This window comes from Doryrhamphus excisus, linkage group LG1, assembly GCF_037039965.1.
Source record: "Doryrhamphus excisus strain RoL-2023G ecotype Guam linkage group LG1, RoL_Dexc_Guam_v1.1, whole genome shotgun sequence".
Classification (NCBI taxonomy): Eukaryota; Metazoa; Chordata; class Actinopteri; order Syngnathiformes; family Syngnathidae; genus Doryrhamphus; species Doryrhamphus excisus.
Window position 1 is genome coordinate 8,348,298 of NC_136357.1, and position 23,754 is coordinate 8,372,051.

General features: G+C 42.8%; 1 protein-coding gene across 1 annotated transcript; it reads left to right on the top strand.

The window, feature by feature from the left end:
- The first annotated feature begins 345 nt into the window (after positions 1 to 345).
- Positions 346 to 23,170, top strand: klf13 (Kruppel like factor 13). The gene is made up of 3 exons (XM_058075591.2): positions 346 to 2,201; positions 2,943 to 3,860; positions 19,458 to 23,170. The coding sequence occupies exons 2-3, from the start codon at positions 3,428 to 3,430 to the stop codon at positions 19,778 to 19,780; spliced, it is 756 nt and encodes a 251-aa protein (XP_057931574.1). The 5' UTR covers positions 346 to 2,201; positions 2,943 to 3,427; the 3' UTR covers positions 19,781 to 23,170.
- Positions 23,171 to 23,754: the final 584 nt, after the last annotated feature.

Genomic DNA, 23,754 nt, shown 5'->3' on the forward strand with positions numbered 1-23,754 from the left:
GTTCACGGTTGGGTCCACTTAAACACACACACACAAAAAAAACAGTGTATTTCTCTAAATGAGATACTTCGGTCTAACTCTGTCTTATCCTAACCCTAATTCATATCCTACCATCACAGCCAGATTCTTACAAAATACAAAGTATTAACTTTTTAAAAACCAGGCAACTCTAAAAACAATATGTCTCATCCACAAGGTTGTCTTGCACTTCTTCCATTGATGGACTTTGTTAAAGGCGATGCATTTTGGGCCCTTTTATTGAGTTGTGGACTCTTATCAAGCAGCTACAAACGATAACACACACACACACATAAAGCTTTCTAGATCTTCCAGAATCTGCACCTAATCCAGCTGTATTTCCTTGAATTTCCAAAACGGTCTGTATTAATTTATTCCACCCATGGCACGCCCACAGTGTTATTGGTCACACTCCCAAGCGCTCCGGACTACTATTGGGCTACTGCCAAACCCCACTTTCTAATTTTGTCTGTATAGGAGTTGATAATAAATGAATGAGACCTTTGGGGAGTTACTTGAAAAGAGTGGCAACGTAGGCACCGCTGGTGCTCTGGTGGTCAGGAGAACGGAGACATTAGCACTCATTGTCGGACACACTTTGTCAAAGGCACTGCTGGAGCTGTGGAGCTCAGAGTGACAAAGCTTACACTGATCATTCTTAGTTTCTATTCTTGTATTGTCCCTTAAGAAGATATATTACAATGGGTGCCAAAACGTGAGGGGTGTACTCACTTTTGTGAGATATTGTATTTCTGTAAGCAAAAGAAGACATGTAGAAGGTAATTGGTGGTCTATACCTTTAATGTCAAATCTGTTGAAGATTCTGCCAACATCTTTGGCATGTTGACAGTGTTTGTTCAGGGTTTTTTTTGTGTGTGGGTCGGCGTTTGAGTGGAAATAACTACCTTCTGTTGTGTCTATTGACCTGACTTTTCAGAAGTTACAATATATTTGTTTGGTGACCCCGGCTGTAAAAGTTGTGTTTGCGTGGTATGTAAGCGGGAAAGGATTTTATTTGTCATTGTCCACTGACTGCAGCCGTAATACTGAGCAAGCCAGCACTCTTGTACTATAGGCTAGTAAAGTGTGATTGTATGATTCTGTCGCTGCTGTTGTTTTACAGAAAGTGTCTGACCACCTACTCCAAAAAAACAAAACAACAAATTGCATTGACATTGGATAGTTGTCAGGCTGTCCTGCGCTTCAAGAAGATCTCTACCATTCCAGTGTCAGGAGGCCAATCTCCCTAAGACCTGGGTGTCACTGCCAGACAGTACTTGGATGTCAGAGAGTACAAAAGGTCCCTGGAGCCATCACAAAAACTTCAGGATTTGAAATCATCAAAAAAAAAACCAAACTTCTTCTCTGCGGTTGTATAACTGCAGTGGATTTCCTTACTCAAGTCTTTTGGTGGTGCTGCGTTCGGGAGTTGATTAACACTCAAGCAATTTCGACACAGCTCACATAACGCCCTGAGAAAGAGGAAATATACCCTTCTTGCACATGAAACACGAGAGCACCATGTTTTTTTGTGGCCAAAGAATATGTAAAATAATACAGCCAGATGGCCTTCTGAATGGCACGTCGCCTTGCTCCGGCTGAACACTGGGAACATTCTAGTACTCTGCTTTTGTGCACCGTGCTGAAAGTGTGCATTCATTCTCACAGGAGAACATCAGCTGCAGCAGAGGGGCAGGTCTGATACTCACTTTATTTGCTCCTACCTCACAAGTCTTTATATTTCCTTCAAATGAACACCGAAAGAACATTGTGTACTTTTTTAAGGTCCCTAGTCCAGACATGCTGAAATGAAAACATATTTGATAAGTGGATGGCTGTGAGTGCATGTTGCACATGGGGGTCATTTATGTGAGACCTTGCATTAGCATGAGTGATTTTATTTCCTGTCTTTGCAGCTGGTGTGGTCCTTTAAGGTTGAAACTCTGCAGTCCGATTACCTTTTGCATACGTAGACGACCTGCAAGATGTGTGATGCAATAATGACAAGATCTCACACTGCTCTGTATGTTGACTGCCTCCTCCCCCACAGTGTGCCACTTGTCTCCTCCCTGAGGATCTTCTGAAGAAGATTTTGCCTGTGCAGGCTGGCAGGCTGCATGTCAACTGGCAGAGACCCCAGAGTGTCACACAGAAAGGTCCACTGCAAGGTGGAAGAAAACAAGGTGCATAATGAACACAATATCTCACCTTGGTTTATACCAACATGAACTCCTGAATACAATATGGTGGAATTTTTACTTTTGTAGGTAAAACTACACATTGTAAGTTATTGTAAGTTATGATTATACCAGTCATCGTGTTATATGAAAGATTATTTGGTCCAGTTGCTATTGGAACCTGTTGAATTGATCCAAAGGCTGCTCAACTTCACCAAACTTTAGCTAAATCAAGAAGTAGTGTGATGTTGTTGTAGTACATTTTGTCTTTTGACTTCCTGTTCATCTTCTTTTGACTACCACCTCCTGCAAGTACGGAGATTAATCTTAAACATGAAGCTAGCAAACCCATTTATAATATTTCATGTTTGGAATTGTGTAAAATTTGCTGTCATATGTCTAGCTTTTCACAATTGCAATGTGCCATTTTGCTGAATCAGCACTTGTAGCAAATCTTACTTAGATTTCTTATGTTGTATAATTTCTGGGGATTGCTATGATATGTTGTGATGTGCTACAGACACCGTCTACAGGCATATAGTTTAAAATAACAGTTCTCTGCATCACATTTTTGCAAGAATACTCTTCTCACTGACTCACTCACTCTGACTCTTATCTCTTTTGCGACCAGCAAAAAGACCTGCGCAATAAATGGGCATGCCTTTTCTCCAATAGTGTGACACCAAAGGCACCAGTGGCAACCTGTGGTGACACTTTTAAGTTGTGCTTATGTGTGTGTGTCTGTAGGAGCCATTGGGGGGCTAAGCTGCACCCAATGAGCGCGCTGCGCGGTGACGATACAGCAGAGCAGTGCCGGTGCAGGACACGCCCCCAGCATGGAAACAGGACACGCCCCCAGCATGGATACAGGCTGCAGGGACTGGCGGTCCGAGACGCACTCACTATGCTGGAGAGAGTCTGAAGCAGCCATGGGAATTCATACTTTCAACTTTAAAGAGTTGGCGCAGTAAACGAAGACTTTTGAGTTTTTTTAATCTCTATTTCTATGGCGACGTATGCGCGTTTTTGACAGTGTCGTCTCTCACGCAGGATGTTATTCCTGATGAAACTTGGAAAGCCGGGTAAGAAGACCGCAAAGTCTCTCTGATGAGAACCACCTCCTTCTATCAGGCACACAAAGGGAACCACGGAGCAAGTTATTTTCTTCCCGCACACCCACGCCATTGTTTTCTTTTTGGATGCCATAGTGGGGGGGCTCTTTGAAAGACATCATGGATCACTTTGCAGCGGAGTGCCTTGTCTCAATGTCCAGCCGTGCGGTTGTCCACAACAGCGAGATGAAGTCGGAGAACCCCTCACCTTCCTCCAGGAACCCAGAGGACATGAAAGAACCTGTGGTGAAGGACAACTCGTCTTTGTACGTGGTGGCCAGGATCCTGGCGGATTTTAACCAGCAGACTCCCAACGATGTGCATGGCGAGCAGTCAAAAAGCAAGGAGGAGAACACGGCGAGCCTGGCGGAGGATGGGAACTGTGCCACACCTACCACCATCTCGGATCCATCGCTCAAACAAAGGGGCAAAAGATCGAGAGGTCGCAGCGAGCCAGAGTCCCCCCAGAAAAAGCACAAATGCCACTATTCTGGTTGTGAAAAAGTTTATGGCAAATCGTCGCACCTCAAGGCGCACCTCAGGACGCACACAGGTCAGTAGCACATGTGTTAAACAGTTCTTGCATTTAAGCCTGGTATCGCCGCTGTAACATTGTTCATAATTGTGTTTTGGAATTGCGTGCGCGGCCAACAAACGTACTCGATTGCTTTAATTGTTCCCTTCAAGTTGTGTGAACTTTCCTTTTTAATTTGCGCGGACGGTGGGAGCTGAAAATAGTGCCACTCCCACTCTCACAGCTCAGCTCTCCACTTGCAGCCCTCCCCTGCAAAGCCCAAGCTGCAGCGCCACTGCACACACAATGCAGACTTCCGGTCCTTGTTTTTTGTCTTGTTGTTGTGCGTATTCAGTATAAAGGCAAACTTGCGATGCGACTAGATGGTGAAAACGAGTTCATGTTACGATTATAACAGAGTACAAAAAAGTTTTGCAAGTACAATACGGATCGAGTATGACCTTGCTGCAGAAGTAGCCCCAAATGTTTGCTTTGCATTCCGCTGGATAAGCAGGGCAGGTGGTTAGAAGGGGGGCAAAGATGGAAACGGACTCGAATTGTGGGGGTTGATAAGAGATGTGTCTACCCAAAAGCTCTTTGTTGTGATGTGCCACACCCCCGCTAGACAGGCTGCCAGCTGATCTGGCCAGCAACAGACTCTACTAGCTGAGCCCAGACTGAGGAGGCTCTCCTTCCCTCCCAGCTCCTCCAAGCCCTTCCCTTTCTTTGCACACACTCCTGGAAAAAAAGGACACGTAACCCTCTGCAGCACACACTTGATGTAAAGCTGACTTATGATCCTGGCTCACAAAGGGAATTGTATTGAAAGGAAACAGCTCATTTTCACAGTCTTCTAACCCCGCCTTGCTTTGTGATCATGAATGCCAAATTGCATTTCACATGACAGCTCATGACATAGGATGTATGCAACAATAAAAAAGGCAAACATAAATAATAGTCGTTTATAGGACTAACATACCTTCACAATATCACTGATATGTGACACCAGCTCTCCTATTAATTCCCTAATCCACACGTTGTGTTTGGATCCACTCCCACAACTAGCTCTGCAATTGGCGTGTGTCTCATAATCTGTGACAATAACGAGCCTTTCCGCTCATTGGATTGGATGGTCCCAGAATGTGGGTCATCTGAGTTCAGCCTAGCAGCCTCAGCCAACCTTGCAGTGCTTTTCACACAACCAGACTCTGGCTGAGCATTCGCTCTCTCACTCACTCACTCCCCCTCACCCCCACAGGCCGGACTAGTCGAGCAAAGAGCGCATGGATGACCGTGGAGTCAGATCCAGCCTCTAATTGCAGGGAGGGGGGACACTTTTATAGCCTCTAACAAAGAGAGCCAAGTACCAGACGTTCCTACTTGTGCAAAGCGTCATTACATCTTTTGCGGTCTTTGTTTGTGTGAGTTGGCATGATGACAGGAGATGAAACCTGATCTATACTGTATGTCTCGTGCTGAAAAACTAACATTGTTCTCTGGAAATACTTAGGGTTTACACACTTTAAAGCATCTTATTTGTTAAAAGGAGCACTTGTTCAGTATTGTCAGTATTAACAGTTGTTGCAATGGCCTTTTCCCAACTACTTAGATGCGGTTTCTTAGTTTGCTGGATGACAACAAACGCCACTTAACTGACTGCCACCAAAGTTTATTAAAGGGTAGGTCATGAGCCAAGGAAGATTATGCCCTATTATAATTATGTGTAAATACAAATACAGATGCCCCGCTCGACATTGCCATGACAGGATTCAAGCATAAGCAGGTGCTGGGTATCAATGGATGTATACAGTGTGGTGCCTTTTAGGATTGTTTGGCTTTGGAGGAGGTCTATTCTATAGTGTCATCCTTCTTTGTGTGCGGCATAGTTGATTTTTGAAAAGCTTACTCTTACATATTGATCCTGTAATACTGTATAAAGTATATTGTTTCATCCTCTTGGGGTATATTAATGCTGTAGTGGCACCAGTTATACAGATAGGCTCCAAATTATGAAATTAAAGTGGCTTAGTTCGGTCTTTTAGAACTTTCTTGTGTCATTTCCAGCAAAAATATACCCCTTTAGTTAAGAAAATTAAGTTTACAGTGCCTATAAATCCCCCAACCCCCATCACTGCATCAAACACATCACTGTATGGATGCAAAAACATTCTCCATCTAAACTCAGACAAAACTAAATAATTGTCTTCAGCCCACAGAAACAAAGAGAAGGTGCCATCAGTCACCTTGAGACTCTTTCTCTAAAAGCTCATCATCAGGTTAGAAATCTAAGGGTCATAATGGACTCAGATCTGAACTTTAAATCAATCACTTAAAAACATTTGCCAAAATCACAGGAAGACTGTCCACACCAGATTTAGAGAGATGAATCCATGCTTTTGTCTCCAGCTGGCTAGAAGACTAATGGCCTTATCACTGGTCTCACTAGAAGTACAGAACATCCAGAATGCTGCTGCTCAAGTCCTGACTAGAACCAGAAAATTTGACCATATTCAACCAGTACTCAGGTCTCTGCACTGGCTTCCTCTCGCTCCGAGAATAGACTTTAAAACAGCAAATTTCATGGTCTTGCTCAAAAGTACATCTCTGATATGTTAGAGCCACGTAAACCATCTCGGGCTCTGAGAAGCTCAGGTAGTGGTCTCCTGCATGTGCCCTGAGTCAGGACTAAACATGGTGATACTGCGTTTCAGTTTTAAGCTGGCAAAATCTGGCTGCTACAATCCTCAACCTCAATCAACATTTCTATTCAACTGTGCATATGGCAATGATATGGAATTATTTATGGAATTTTGTCTCATGATTTTAGATTGATTCTGTTTTTATGGGATGATTAGTGTGAATGTGAGTGTGAATGGTTGTTTGTCTATATGTGCCCTGTGTTTGGCTGACGACCAGTCCAGGGTGTACCCTGCCTCTCGCCCAAAGACAGCTGGGATAGGCTCCAGCATGCCCGTGACCCTAGTGAGGATAAGCGGTACAGAAAATGGATGGATGAATTTTATGAAGTGCAGGGCTCTACATTAAAAACCAAAATAACTTGCCCATAGGGAATCCTTAAGGTGAGAACTACTTGCCCGAACTTGCCCCATGTAAAATGAAAAGACTGCCATAATATCATGTAATTTTTTGTGGCATCACATGAGAATCTCAAATAAATAAAATAATAAAATAAACAATACCTTACACATCGTAGTCGTAGTAAGCAGTGATATTTATAAGTTGTGCACCACAATGAAACATTATTGAATAGACACATTTGTGTACTAGTAAAGTGTTTTTAATCCAGAAAAAAATGTTCAATGGTCAAACAATAATTTGTGAAGCAAAGGTGAGAAAAATCCACAGAGAAATGGAACCGCTAGATTTTGTAGCTTGTGCAAAATCAGCACTTGGTATTGGATCTAATGGGTGGTGTTTCATTGTGACCACTTCAAATTGTCACAGCAATGTGATTCACTCACCTGTGCCATCATTTGATTTGCTGCCGCTAATAAAATACTTGTTTAGGAGGCACTGGTTCATCACTTTTTGCTGTTTCCTTCAGAATTAGACGATGTTGGCAGCGACGCCATGATTGATGTTTTCGTAGTCAAACGATCGCTGATTGGTTGATCGCGAACAATGGGTGTGGGTACAACGCGGACTGTGGATTACGGACCGCTGTCTAAATAAACGATTCTGATTGGTCCATTGCAAGGATTGCTTTGCAAATTACCACCGGAATTACGCAGTCCGTGTTTTACCAACACCCAACAAGAACCGCTTTAAAAAAAACTCTTGGCAGTATGGCATGCCAAAGTACACTTGCCCGACGGGAATATCACTGATTAGATTTACTTGCCCGAATTTTGTTTTAACTTGCCCCGGGCCATCGGTACATCGTTATTGTCGAGCCCTGAAGTGATTTTACCCGTCTTTTCTGTAAAGCACTATGAATTACCTTGCCTTGCATTGGATATTTAAACCTTTTATTACCATGAAATCATGGTATGAAGGCAACAAATGTACAGGACTTGAGGGGGTCCAAGGTTACCAGATAACATTTGTCTGATCCCCTGGTGTGGAAGGCGGGGCTTGTGTGCATCACATCCTGTAGTATATGAATCAGTCTTGTAAAGTAATCTGTTGGCATTATGATGGTAAGAAATACAGTCAGAGAACCTATGATGCTATATTGAGCTGTGTGGCTCTTTTAAGAGCAGAACATTGGCGTCTTGTGGTTGGCAAGTACACGCTGGACTCCACAAATGCCTTGTTACCATGCTCTGATTATGTCATGCAGTCCGCTGTACTACAAACAAGACGTGACCCCTGACAAGCTCATTACAAGTCAGTTCTTATTCATAAAACAACAGGCCAAGCCTTCTGCGCCCCAGCTACTAAGTGGGCTTCACAAAAGGCCATCTTGTCAGTGTGTAAGACCTCCTCAAAAGTGGTTGGCATAACTGCAGAGGAATAGGGTCAATATACCTCAAAGACAAAGTGCCTAATGGCATATTTTACAGCTGGTTTGAGGTTTTGTCTATCTGGGCCTCTTTTGTGTTCTGCTGGGGGTTCCTCTTATACAGTGCAGTGCTTGTAAAGCCTTTTTTTGGGTCCGCCCTAAAAAAAAAATAAGTGGCGCCACCTGGCAGCAGAGAATCACTGCCATTTAAAAGCATATATTCATGCTTTCTGTCTATTTCTGTACACGTGTGAAACTGTGATTAGTGGAACCTTTTCTTCTTTTTTTTTTTTTTTTACAATTCTAACAATTTCCACACAGGAAAAGGAGCAGTAAGAGATTAAATGTACTGCTTCTCTTCCAGCGGTTTTAACATTTGGCCTGTGCTGCAACACAGAGTGCACAGTGTTCCTATGTGGCCGGGATGAGGTAGCAGGGTGGAGATGGGGTTTTCCTGCACTTGCCCCAGTCTGCCCTCGTCATAAGTCAGATCTTTACTAGGGCACAAGAGGTCAGTGTATGTACCTGCCACATGGCAGGATTTCCAGCAGCCCTCCCAGCTGACCGATATTTTTCCCAAATGTTGTTGTTGGTGGCAGGCGGCAGAAGAAGTTTAGTAGTTTCCCTTTTCCTGCAAACGAGAGGCTTTAAGCAATGCCAACTATGTGGCTAAAAATAAAGACTCTCTTGCATTTATTAAAATCTGACCTATGAATTGAAATGTCACAGTGAACCAGTGCTGGTTGGGGGGTTTAAACCTGTTGACCTTCCGTTATAGACCTCTTTTTTTTACACACTTACCCCCCAAAATATCCTATTGCCAATTTGTCATACCTTAGGTTCTGCATATGACAATGAGTGGATGACCGTCATTTTCAATGGTGGTCATTAGAAAACTGGAATGACCTCATTGACCCTGAGAGATACCCGCAGCAAGGAGTAAATCACCACAGTACAGTCTGTACCAGTAACGTCTGCAAAATAATGTGACATGATAGAAGAGAAGTGCCACATATAACAATGGCACGTGTTAAAATGACCTGAAATTGAGCAAGTCAATGACAAAGAGTCATTGGACAAGAGTGTCTTCAGCTCCACATCACGTCACAGTTACACTCTCCTATTCTTTGTCAACTCGGCTGGTTTGTTGGGTTTGCAACACTGAATGTGGAACTAAACATGATTCATACGAAAATAATATTCATTCATTCATTCATTTTCCACACGAGGGTCGCGGGGAGTGCTGGAGCCTATCCCAGCTGTCTTTAGGCGAGAGTCGGGGTACACCCTGGACTGGTCGCCAGCCAATCACAGGGCACATATAGACAAACAACCATTCACACTCACATTCATACCTATGGACAATTTGGATTCGGCAATTAACCTAGCAATATTTTTGGAATGTGGGAGGAAACCTGAGTACCCGGGGAAAACCCACGCATGCACGGGGAGAACATGCAAACTCCACACAGAAATGGCCAGGGTGGAATTGAACCCTGGTCTCGAAAAGAATATATAACATTAAATTCTTAATCATCAGTATTAAGTTCTGATTCTCTACTCTGTGGGGGGCCTTTTCAACTGCATTAAATGAGTCCAAAGCCAATAGTTGCCGATGGTGCCAACTCAAATACACTGAAATTGAATAAAATGTTGGCTCATGAATGCCGTGCAGATGGATAGTATGTGTCCAGTGGAAACAAGGTGTTAGTTAATCCACTTGATGCCCAGGATGTAAATAACACCAAAGTGGAGCCGCAATTGTGCCTCTTCTAATCATGTGTTGTACAGTAAGGCATGTGTTACATGTGACATCCATATTCTAACCAGGATGTGCATTTTGGAGCTAACAGGATAGTTCTTGGCTAATGTTGGAACATAAACCCGATTTAGCTGTGATTAAGCGGCCAAGCACGCATGATGACTGCTCCTAACACAGAAAGGCCACTGTCATTCACTTGCATGGCCGTGCTGCTTTCAATTGGCTCATGTATTCTGTAGGTACTGTAGCACTCAATTATTCCTATAAAAGACACTCTGTTCTTCCCACCCAGCGGCCCCTTCCTCCAGCCTTCAGGCTGCAAAGGAAAATAGGTGCTGGGGCATGATTCCTTGTGGTGGCGAAAATACGGATGCATGCAAAAGAGCTAGGGTGGGGGTGGGGTTAGTTGTGGCATATATTCACTGTCAATGCCCCTCCACTCATGTAGGTTATTTATTCAGATGCTAATCTGATTAGCGTTTGAAGGGATGAGACCTCTGACCCAGAGGGCACCCCTGTTAGGCAATCACGGGGTCCCATCTGTGGGTTCCAGGTTCTGACTGTGTCCATTCTGTTGTATTCACAGTTACAGAAGAATGTCAAAGAGGGTATTTAGTCTTTTACATGGCTGTGTATGTTCTCTATGGAATGTAAGGTGTGTCCCCTTAATGTTGTGGTTCTAAGTCAGACCATGGCAAGGGTGTGTGTGTTTGTATGACACATTGGGGCGTGGCCTTCAGCACAAGGTGAGGAAAATTCTAGCTGCGGTTGAAGAAAGGCATTATAATTATCATTTTGCTCTTTCTGTTATAAGACTATAAATAGTGGATTTTTCTGATGCAGGATAATTATTAGAGAAAATGGACATATAAATGCATGAATATATGCTAAATATGCCAGTTGTTGGTGATATTGATATGTAAAGAACCCCTAACAGTGGGAGCGTGTAAACTCTATCAAACTTTTCTTCCACTATGAATTCCATCATGAAGGAACGTTTATAGTGAGCACTATCTCCATCTGTATCTCGTCTTATCGAGCAACGGCGAGGTCTTTCAGGGTTTCTGTGGACTCCAAGGGTGTCTGTCTCATACAAGCTCTAATGTCAGGCTCACTGCAGCGGAACGAGCCGGCTTTATGCTGCGGGCCTGGCGTTAACGGTTAATGGGGCATCCCTGCACCTGCCTCTGCGGACACACTGTAAACACGTAATAATGGTTGTAGCTGTTTGCATGTCCTTAGTTAACCAGGGTTTAAAAGAGAAACAGACTGCAGGTTGTTTCAGTATGCACTCAAGGCTGAAAGAGAGTGGCCACTCTACCTAATTGAGGCAAATTTGATGAGCTGGTCAATGCAGGCGAGGCATCCCTGACGCTCCCTTATGAGTTAAAGGCATGAAGTAATGCATAACGGCTAAGTGTATGCAGGAATCGGACGGTCGCATCGCTTTACACTGAATGTCAATATCCCCGTGCAGTACGGCTCGTGGGGAAGAGACTTACGGTTAGTACGCACAGACTGTCTGATTGAAATGCATTACAGGAGCGCTCCTCCTGCTGGGAGCCAGACTGCCGCTATTGTTCACAACCTGACAGCTATAAGGCCCACAAGGGCTGGCAGACTATTCAATGGTCCCTCTCAATAAAAGACAAAAGATAATAGATTCTCATGTTTTGGAGTCCTTGAGGTTAAGCCGTCACAAGGACCTGACCTTTTGACTCTTTGACTCTCCTGTTTGATACTGTTACTGTCACAAATATGGGCACAAGAACAGAATTAGGTTGTGATTGGCTGGCGACCAGTCCAGGGTATACACCGGCTCTTGCCCAAAGTCAACTGGGATAGGCTCCAGCATACCCCCACCATCCAAGTGAGGATAAGCGGCATAGAAAATGGATGGATGGAAAAGAATAAGGGGTGTGGAATTGAGCCACAAGGTACCACAGGGATGCAGTTCTAGCTACATTTCCACCAAGCAGTACAGTTCAGTTGGCCAGGGTATGGTAGGTGCTGATATGACCTTGCCTTTATCTTCTCCTGGTGGTGTCGTCAATCTCACAAACACTATGACATAAGCAGTGAGCACTATTTGCATAAGCAGTCCAGTCACCCCCCTTGTTTATAGCATGAATTGGTCCTAGACCCGACCGCAAGCGGTAAATTTACACGAAGTAGGATTCAATATAAAAGAAATATTTTTGTAGTTAGAACATAGAAAACATTTTATGACTGTCTAAGTGTGAGTTGTAACATTATTAAAATAACTGACTAGTTACCTTCTCCAAAAGGGGACCTATTTTTTTCCCCCACTTTTCTGACCTATAAAAGATCTCTTGGAACCCATTACAGTCAAAACACAATTTATGTGACACAGCTGTCCAGATGTCCTTTGATATTTAGAATTAAAACATCCATCCATCCATTTTGCATACACTCCACAATGTTATGACAAGCAATAAGACGCTTGGCAATTGAGCCCAAAACAACATTTGTGCTGCATTTCAGCCCAGCCACAAAATGACCAACTGACGTCATATTAGGGATGCTCTGGTTAATATAGGTGACAATGTCTTAGTAAGAATAACAGATCAGAAACTTTAAAAGAGGGGGCGTCATGCTTCAAATCTTTGTTTTTCCTCTGTTAACCAAGTCATCATTGCTTAGCACAAAAAGGTCTTCACAGGCAAGAAAGGATACTGCTGCTAGTATGCTGCCACCTAAACCAACCATTTATGACATCATGAAGAATTTATATATACATATATATTAGCATGTCTTCTAAAGTATTTTGTTTACAATCCATAGGGGTGCCACAGACGTCATTTATCTTCCCAAAGGGGTATCCAACATTTTTTACCTGGCTGTAGATGTGTGATGAGATTTTGTTTTTCACAGGCGCCCACCCGCTTCTCTTATGGCTCTGGTACTACATCTGAAACAGTAAAAATTGCTGTCGTTTACAGCAGTGTAAAAGACACTAAAGTCAGGGACCACGGTCCCAAAAGCAGTACCTTTGGAGCATAGCACTGCAGTCACAAGCCATTGGTATGTAACAAAATACAGTGATATTTTAGAGAGCTGCAAATCAAGCATTGTTGTTCCGTGTTCCACCAGTCCTTTCATCTTGCATACAGCCTGCACTTTATTAACAAAGACCTTGAGTCATTTATAAGGGAGTCACAATACACAATATTGAGTTCATGACACCGAGATAAAATTATACTTTAACATTACTTTTAAGAAATATACAATAACATGACATAGGGCTGGACAGACCTCTATCCATGCATTTTCTATCCCGCTTATTTTCACTCGGATCTCTGGTATGCTGGAGCCTATCCCAGCTGTCTTTTGGGCGAGAGGTGGGCTACACCCTGGACTGTTCGCCAGCCAATCACAGGGCACATATAGACAAACAACCATTCATACCTCTGAACAATTTGGAGCTGTTCAACTCCAAGGTAGGATGGATTGCAAGGTTTACAGTGTGCGTAAAGCACTATATGTGCATTTCCAATCCTGTCTCGCGCACTGCTACTATATTATGTGTATTATCATCATTCACAGTAGCAAGTCCATAGTTCACATTCTGATGCTGCCCTGTTCTCATGAGACAGCTTTTGTCTATCGTCACGTTTTAATCTTGCAACATCTCGTGATACCGCTAGTAATTTATTTGTTTTTATTTACCCTCAAAGGTTAGCATCTTGAGGGGTTTTGCGGTCTGAGTCAGTCATTTTAATAGATGCTTTAATAGATGGTTGTTGCCTGCTGGCAGAGTACAGTAGCTGGTTGGTCATAGTCTGCTGTGGAAGGTGCCAAGCCAGCCCCTCCACTAGAGGCAGTCTGTTATTTCTGGTTGCCTTGCTGGCTGACCATTAAAGCGCTGTGATGGGACTGAAATGCTAATGGTCTTTGGACTAACCAGTGTGGTGTCCCATCCTTCAGCTGTTTGCGTGTTAAAGTCCACGTAGGTTTAGTCTGAACCTTCCTTTGAATCTCAGATCCACTAAGAGATACTTTGTGTTGTACTCCGAGTTGATGTCATGCATTCAAGGGAACCTTTCTCTCACCCCATAAGATGTTTGCTCTCCCATGTTGGCCTCACGTGGTTGCTTTCAGCTGTGCATAGTGTGGTCTATGCCTGAGGACACTCTAGGAATGTTATCAGCTACTATTTGATATGCTGGAACGCTTTGTTGGACTAGACTGGGTTGCCGTGTTGTCGCAGAGTTCTTGTGATTGGATCTTGCACGTTTGCTTTCAAGGCTCACAGTTAACTCTTTGTGCTGCAAACCAAGGAAGGCCCGATGTCTTAAATGTAAATGCTGTGGAGGAGGGTCAGAGATAAGCTGTTTATTTACTGACCTATTGGCCTCAAAGGGAACACTTATATAACTGGAGCACCTGTGACATAATCGCATCACTTGGAGCACAAGTGTCCCCCCTTGGTAGAGGTACAGTCGGTGTGCATGATGTAACTCTTTTTACGGGTAACTGGGTCACTGTGTTCGTTTGGCAAATCTTTCCTCTGTGCTGACCCCCCCTCACCACCCCGCCCGTTAGAGCTGACACATTCTGAGAAAAACCAACCACACCCTGGATGTGGCAAACAGCCAGGGATGGGACAACAAATCAGTATGAGGCCTCTTCTACTAAGAGAAACTAGCTTCTTCTGTGCCACATTTTAATTGAAATAATATAAAATTCATCGCTAGATTAAAAAAAAATCTCTCTGCAAGAATACAAAAGTAAACCCCAAAACACCACCTGTTCTTTTGTTTAAAAAAATACACAATGGAGCTTGAAAGGAGAGAGATTTGTGTATATTCACATTGAAAGCTGTGTCATTTTCAAAAACATTAATAAAGGATTCTTGTGAATCAGAAGAAAAGTGTCCATAAAAAAGTGCCAACTATGTTGTTGTGACCTATCATGTTCATTTTCTGCGCTTTGTATTGAGTTGCGGACTCCTATAGAACAGTTACACACAATAACCTGCACAGAAAACTTTATAGATCTTCCAGATTCTGCACCGCTTTCTGTAGTGTTTGCACGGACGTCCTACTTCTAACCCAAACTGTTTCATTTACCACACCACCGGCTCTCCGCTGGGTACGCCTACTCCACTCTGATTGATCACACTCCCAAGCGCTTCCAAGGACTTCTGGATTAGTACAGGCAATCTGCAGCCCGTATAAAGAAATCTGTTTCGCATTGACGTCAGTAGAACTCAGTGGAAAACTCAGTAAACCAAGCATGCAGAACAAAAAGGCAAAACGTGTAAAAAAAATTGATTATTTTGCATATATTTTCACATAATCATGAGACAAATTGTCAGCGACTTAGGGGAAGTTAGTTACTAAGTCTTTCCTGTGCTCCTGTAATGTTTTGCTTCATAGCGGCCATGTTTTTCCAAGCAACTTTTACAGACATGTGCTTGTCAGTCGCCTAAAGGTGTGTACCACCTTTTGTGGCGATTTGGTTAAACACCCTAAAGTTACATAAAGTGGGTGTTTTTCAAAATGCTTTGAGCTGTCAATCTGGTTTGCAGGGGCCAAATTATGGGGTTTAATAACGTGCAATCATGTGGTGTATTTGTATAAAAGTAGTAGTAGTCATGTTGTCTTGTCAGGACAAGGCTTAAGTGAATATAGCTTGTTGTGACCAGTAGACCGGTAGAGTTTATAACTTCCTTTATTACCACTAAAGAGCAAAGTCAATGTTCCCTTCATCTCCCTAATGTTCCTGCCATCCCAAATTCAGTCTGAACAATGATTCATTTTCTTTCGTGGCTCACATTAAAGTTATTTTACTACTTGGCGTGAGGTGATAAAAGTGCATCAATCCTCACAAGTGACGGAGCTTTAAATAATTTGAAGCGTCACAGCAGGTTGCGTTGGATACCTGATGCTTCCACCATTGCTGCATCATGGCTGTGTAGGACTGGGCGACATCTCAGCTTAGCTCTCTGGTGTCTGCTTAAATATTAATACTATTGGATCTGTTACACTGGTTATTGAGCCTTAAGCAGCCTGCCGAGCTTAGCTCCACTTTTTAGCCACTAAGTCATTTTGTGTAGTGCCAGGTGGCGGCGCCGGCTGTTCTTCTTGCTAATAAGGTATGAAATCAGACCATCATGAGCTTCATCAATGCAAGTAGTGCCGTAAAAGCGACACTCGCTCTTACTCAGACTCAAACAACCCGTGATTATTTATTGCTTTCAATTACACACACAGAAGAGATGCTCCTATATATTGCAATGGCTGCAAATATTTGAGTGGAAATATAGACGTGAATTAGCCATCTGAGAAGTGGGAAAGGATCGAGTGGGTTCCTCTAGAGCTGAGGTGAGGCGTCAGAGGCATGGAACACAGACCGGGCTGTCTAGACTTGCTCTGTCTGTCTGCATGTTTTGTAACGATGCAGTATTATAGGGGTGGGGGTGGGTGGGAGGCTGCAGGGGGGCATGTGAACCTACTCGTGCACCAACTTCTTGTTATTCTGTAAGACCGGACTGGAATCAGGTAGCATGTGAGCAGTGTTTGATGCTGAGCAGCGACTGTTTCCATTGTGGCCTTAAGGGAAACCGCAGAAGAAAGAAAGCATTTTGGCATGCCTACTTGCATGCTCTCATTTGTCATTTTATCTTGTACACACTTCTTTGCAACTTAGCTGGCTCAAATCAGGTAAAAGAGGCAACACATGACTACTATTGTCTAATAGTGTTGGCCAGGCTGCATTCAGGCTCCATACACAATGTTTCCACATTAGAATGGAAGGAAACCACAAGATATATGGTACCATCTGGCTTTCAGTAGATTTGTGTCAAAGCCCACTTTTATTGCCCGATGAAGAAGGGGGAGGAGGGTGTCATTTTCCCATGCGCCGACTTGTAGATAGTTACGTGCTGGAAAACGGGCGGGGCGACCATCTGGAGCTGACAGGATAACAGCAATTTTTTAAAGTCACTTTTTTGCAGCCTTTTCAATTTTAGATCTTCCACAAATGCATTTGATGTTTCACCTTTTAAACACATTAAAATAAAGTGGAACTGCAAAAGATTCAACACAATCCATTCGGATTTTAAAAGAAAACAAAAAACTGTCAATTCATAAAACTTTTACGACCGTACAGGCAAATCTTTATAAAATGTTAACATTTTTAACAGTCAAACTAAAAATAAAAATATATTAATCGTCGTGTTTGTAAATCAAGAACCTCAGTTGAAGGCATCATGTGACAACTATATGCTGCTTCTGCCATTCAGTGATGAGGAATGAGATCGGGAACTTGGTGAACTTGCTTGAGTCTCTGGCTTGATACTGTATGTTAAGCTAACTTATTCAGCCATGTTCTTCATGCTATTGTGTAGTTGAATAACTGTTATTGTGTTATGTAAACAGACGCCTATTCAGCCCCTTGTTCCGTGTTTTATTGTATAGTTGAATAACTTGGCTTTCCAGGTTAAATGTCTGCTCTTGGGTCTTGAATTTTGTGAAATAGATTGCTAGATAAATGTCCAGTGCATTTTTTTTAATTAATCTGGAGTCGTTTATAGTCTGGAAAATACGGTACTGTCGTTTACTGCATGTAATTTCCTGTGTAGATTCTGTTAACACTTCCTGTTGAAGTCTGCCCTTCTTTTCAATAAGTTGTTGTGAGATATGCTGAAATCTCACGTGATGTTATGCATGACAGTGTGAATTCCAAAATTGTATGAGCTAAGGTGTCGTCTGAGAGTCTATCAGCATATCATTAGACATATGTTGGCCGTGTGTGGTCGTGCTCATGAGATTTTAACCCACAACCCTGCTATAAGTCACAATGCTGACCTGTTTGCTATAAGGAGAACACACCATTTCATAATCAGAAAGAAACATGAAGACACATCAGATAGGAACTTGCAGAGAAACAGATGGATTGTGTGTATTTGTGCTGGAATGCAAAATAAGCTGATTGTGCACATCATGTTTTGAGATCTTCTAGTTTTTGCGACTTGGGTTGTCTGTCCTTGCATCTTCAGGCTGCCATGTACTACTGTAGATACTGAAGATAAGGTTATTGCTAACTCATTTGGACAAAGGTAGATAAACCACAAGCATAAACTCTTGTTGTCAGCATTGTTTTACCTGCATGAAGTCAGCTGAGACTTTCCTGTACTTAATATTTAAAACAGAGTTGTGGTGAAATTGTAGAAATGTGTCTCATAGTCCCATAGCAGGGATTGCGGCTTATTTTCATAGCTCATTTCAATGTTATTGTAATGCTTAGTGAGACACACACGGACCAGAATTTTATTGCAGGTTTGAATTATCTCACAACACACACAATAATCCTGAAAAAAAATCCTGAAGAAAAACATGCCTTTTTATGGCTGTAACCCACATCAAGCTAAAACTCAACTCTGAACTTCCTGTCCGCCTGCCACTCAGCTTCCATAGGAACACTATGTAGCAGCACATATGAGCACAAATGGTATTTTGGGCGTGCTGGAGCCTATCCCAGCTGTCTTTGGTCGAGAGGTGGGGTACACCCTAGACTGGTCGCCAGCCAATCACAGGGCACATATAGACAAACAACCATTCACACTCACATTCATACCTATGGACAATTTGGAGTCGCCAATTAACCTAGCATGTTTTTGGAATGTGGGAGGAAACCGGAGTACCCGGAGAAAACCCACGCATGCACGGGGAGAACATGCAAACTCCACACAGAGATAGCTGAGGGTGGAATTGAACTCGGGTCTCCAAGCTGTGAGGCCTGCGCGCTAACCACTCGTCCACCATGCAGTCTTTCTTTACTCATATTATGTCTAATATATTGGTAATACGAGTATAAAGGGGACTATAGGGGTGTTATTTCATGTCTAAAGGGCTCTAATAATGTTAAGAACTGTATTTAGAAGGTTTTAATATTCAATTTGTGAATAAGGAATACTGCTTTACGGAAACTGGAACTATATTATTTCTATTTCTTTGGTGAGCTACTGGTTAGAGACCCCTGCCTTAAACTATTGTCGGATCTACTGTTTAGCCTTACTGCCTTTGTGATGTGGTCAAAAGAATATGACAGTAAACTACGATGAAATAATAGCACAGTGAAATGATGGACACATGCAGGAATATATTCATGCACAAGGACATGTTAGAAGACAAAGTGAAGTTCTTAATGCAACACATCATGCACACTCACACAATTGGGGGAAATAATTTCAATGGTATGCACCGTTATTGGCACTCATTGTGTAGAGATGCTGAGTTTGGTCAGTTGATCACAACTCAGGGGTCACGGGATTGCAACTCAGCAATTGAGGCACAATTTGGAATTTAAAACATGCTATGCATGCTAAAACATGCATCTGAGAGCAGCCACTGATATACGATATTTTGTCTGTGTCCTACAGGAGAGCGTCCGTTCCCTTGTACCTGGCCCGACTGCAGTAAGAAGTTTGCCCGTTCGGACGAGCTGGCCCGCCACTACCGCACCCACACGGGAGAAAAGAAATTTGGCTGCCCGCTTTGCGACAAGCGCTTCATGCGCAGCGATCACCTGATGAAGCACGCCCGCCGCCACTCAGATTTCCAACCCGGCATGCTCAAGAGGCCCCACAGCGGTGGAGTCGGTATCAGCCACACTGCTCGTCCCAGCTCTCTCAGCGACTACAGCCGCTCGGATGCCTCCAGCCCCACCCTCAGCCCCGCCCTCAGTCCCGCCAATTCGCCTTAAACTGAAAAAAATGAAAAAAATCGCACTTTCAGCCTCCAATGCGGCGGGTTTTTTTTTTAATCATAGTGACACTTGTGTTGCACACTTCTGTCAGCAGCAACCCTCCTTATGCTCCACCCCCTTCTTTGCTATCCCCGTGCTTGCTGTGGTATACCATACTGTACAGAACTGCTTATTGTAGTGCAATGACTTGTGTAATCTTATAAGAAGGTAATGCCTTTCCCAGATGGCAATATTTACATTCTCTACCATATGTCTGTACTTCTCTTCTAGTCAAGGCTGTAGGCTGTCTTTGCAACAACAAAACACCATTTCAAAGAAAACAACACAGCCCTGATGAGTCTTATCAAAAATCTTTCATTTTGTTTTTTATTGTTTTGTTTTGTTTTTTTAAAAAAACGGGTGAAGACAAAGCATACACACTCTTAAACAAACAAACACACACGCACACCTCAGGATTGAAGACAGTTTCTCTAATACCACAATACTTCACAAACAGACTGCACAATATACTCATCACTTTACTCCAAAGTTCAACCAGTGGTTGGATTTTTGGCCCTGCTCAGGGATGGCCTTGTTAGCTTGAACGAATGGAGAGAAACAGTCAGTCCACCTTCATATGCGTCTAGAAGTATATACGGTATATCAGCCTTACACTCAACACACTTTTGCACTCTTTGTTTTTGTCTGTAAAACATCATGTATCATCCATCCGAGCAACAATTAGTGTTTTTATTCTCATTTCAAAGCAGCCGTTCATGCAAAAAATTAACATAAAAGGGATCCCTCGCTGAAGCACACTGGAACAAAACTACCAAGTCAAGAATTTAACAAAATGAGGCCTGGAGATGATGTTTGACCTGAAAACATCCAGGAGTTCCTCCAGCATGACACCCGTCTTGCTATACGTGTCCTGTCAAGGCTGCGAGCGTGTCAGTGGAAGATATCTGCAACTTTCAGACGGGAGACATCTTGTCCTGATAGTAAAGAAAGACGAGAGGTTTATTTTATCATGACTTGAGCAGAGGAGGCTACACCCTCTTTTCCTGTTTATGCAAATGATCCAAACTGGAGGCAGTAACAGAACCTCTTTTATACCGAGATGTATAACAGGCACAGCATCAAATTCAGATATAAGACACACAAGTTGTCTTATATTTGGAGTGTAGACTGATGCAAACCAACCGTGAGGCTAAACGCTAGCTTTCAGAGCTAATGTGCTTCACTAGCAAACAACAGAGGAGGAGATCAATGAAGCAGAGTCATCAAAGAAAATGTTTCCTCAAAAAATGTTACGTAATTTTGTAGGATATTGTTGCATTGCATTTCATACAGAACATGGACACTTCAGACAGGCTGTGTGAAAGGGACATGTGCAGCAAATGTGGAGTATTCAACAAAAAACAGCTGCTTTCTAACTTCTCCAAGCAAAAACAAACATATCAGCCGGTTGTAACCCCCCCCCCCCCCACCTCGTGAGAAAGTCCACTGGTGTTTCTACACATTTCTCGATAAGTCAGGCAAAAAAAAAAAATACTTCATGCATCCATCCACGTGATCCCTTCACATCCATCCAGACTGTTGCCATGGCCACTGCCATGTCGTCCCCGCCTCGCCATGTGCATGTTAACAACTCTGGCAGGTGTATGTCCATGAATTGGGGGCCTTGTCCCTTGAGAGACAAAAACAGCCCTTACTTAGACCCACACTTAATAGACAAACCACTGAGGAGGGTGTGGGGGGGGACTTAAGTTGTGCAAGTCTGAAATTTGTGCATCAAATGAAAAAAAACTGAAGCAGGTTTGCATGCTTTCGTAATCCATACTCGGCACAAATGACCTCAGGTTCCATGTGAGTGTTTGTGGCAAACCTCTCACTGGTGTTATTACTGCTGGTCAGTGAACACCCCCTCGATACACACACACACACACACACACACACAAACCCCTACAGGCCCACCCGCCTCCTCTGATGTCTTGAAAACATCCTGCCTCACAATGTAGACTCCATCTCCCCACCCAAGGCTTTTTTTTTATAGGTGTCCTGCCCCTTTAAGAAAGCCATCCATCCATCCATCCATGTTCTCACTGTAATGAAACTACTTGAACAATTCAACGCAGAAGGCCATTGAACACCTTGTTTTCTTTTCTTGATGGGTATTTTTTAAATTTCATCTTCAGGTCATTTGTTGATTTTATTTGTATTTTTTTCCAGCGTGAATGCTGTTGATGTCAGGGTTGACAGGCGTTCCCACCTGTTTTCCCAAATTCTACTCGTGGAACGTTCTAATTGTGAGTGAAAGTTAGAAAATACAATTTGGGGAAAATTCCAGAAAATTAGTCTGTATGGTTAGCACACAGGCCTCACAGCTAGGAAACCCGAGTTTGATTCCACCCTCGGGCCTCTCTGTGAGGAGTTTGCATGTTCTCCCCGTGTGTGGGTGGGTTTTCTCCGGGTACTCCGGTTTCCTCCCACATTCCAAAAACATGCTAGGTTAATTGGTGACTCCAAATTGTCCATAGGTATGAATGTGAGTGTGAATGGTTGTTTGTCTATATGTGCCCTGTGATTGGCTGGCGACCAGTCCAGGGTGTACCCCGCCTCTCGCCCGAAGACAGCTGGGATAGGCTCCAGCACCCCCTCACCACCCTTGTGTGGATAAGCGATAGAAAATGAATGAACGAATGAGTCTGTATTTCATCCTCCAATTGGAGGGGAGTGCATATTACTGAGTTTTTTGTCTGGCATATAAAAAGCGTGTATTTTTTCTGATCATACCTCTTAAACTTTTTTTTTTGCTTTTTCCAAACACCCACGGTGTACAGTAGTTTTATGAGTAGTAGCACAAATAATCTGTGGCTTATTTGTTTCTACTTGAATGACAAAATGACAAAGAGAGTTTTTTTCTTTTTAATCTGTAAATAAATCACTGGGTTGTGTTTCATATATATATATAAAAAAAACAAAAATCACACCATGTTGTCAGAGTCCTTCACAAAAATATTGCAAAAATGAGCCACACACGATTGTGATGGTTGAAACATGCAAGGGTGATGTCAGCATCGATGAACTAACTGGTTATTATTATTATTTCCCCCCCTAAAAAAAAGGACTTGCTTCATTTTTGTACTGGCTATTAAATTGAACTGACTGATGCCTTGTGGTGTTCAAACATGAAATGACGCATTTGGAATATTCATGTCAAAAAGTACAGGGTTTGATGGATGCAACTGTGTGCCAAAACTCTGCAGACAAACATACAAGTGATAAGAGTAAATATCACACATTGTACAGTTTTTGTGTGTGTTGTGTACAGGATTTATTGTGCATATTTGATATGCTAGGTGAACTATTCTCTGCTTTTTTTTCGTTGTGTTGCTTCTTTTTTTTTTTTTTTTTTTAAATCTTATTTAATTATGATTTTAAAAGTGTTTTGTTGCTGTACATTACACAAGCGATGTTTTTCATGCTAATGAACGTCGAAGAAGCCCAACCATTCCAAAGGATTTAAAGTTGCTATCAATTTTGCTGCTTTTATGGACCCCATATTTTTTTTTTTATGTGTCGAGTTTTTAAACGTTGTGAGTCGTGCGTAAGGTACGTTCCTCATTGTTTCCCAGGTCATTCGGGCCCTCTGTGTAGCCAACTGGAAAAAGAGTCAAGGATATACAGTACAGTGGCGTTAAGACTAGTTAGTGGCGTTTGAGAGGCAGCCATTATGGGATGGCGAGAAGGAGTGTGTTACCAAAGGCTAATGAAGGGAAATGTGAATGTTGCAGTAATGCTGGGCTTGATAATGGACCTTTTTTTGTTAAATAATAATAAAAAAAAATCGTAAATATTGAGCAAAGAGGCGTGCTGCAGCATCGCCCCTTGTCTGTCCTCAGTGCAATGTCGCTCTCTTGATACCTCTTGTGCGTTTCTCCGCTGTCCATCACCATCAGTTGCCTGTTGTAGTGACTCCAAGATGCCAC

Excerpts from the sequence above, each read along its gene's own strand:
- klf13 (XM_058075591.2), top strand. The coding sequence starts at position 3,428 with ATGGATCACTTTGCAGCGGAGTGCCTTGTCTCAATGTCCAGCCGTGCG. Across the intron at positions 3,861-19,457 it reads GCACCTCAGGACGCACACAG|GAGAGCGTCCGTTCCCTTGT; the intron begins GTCAGTAGCACA and ends TGTGTCCTACAG.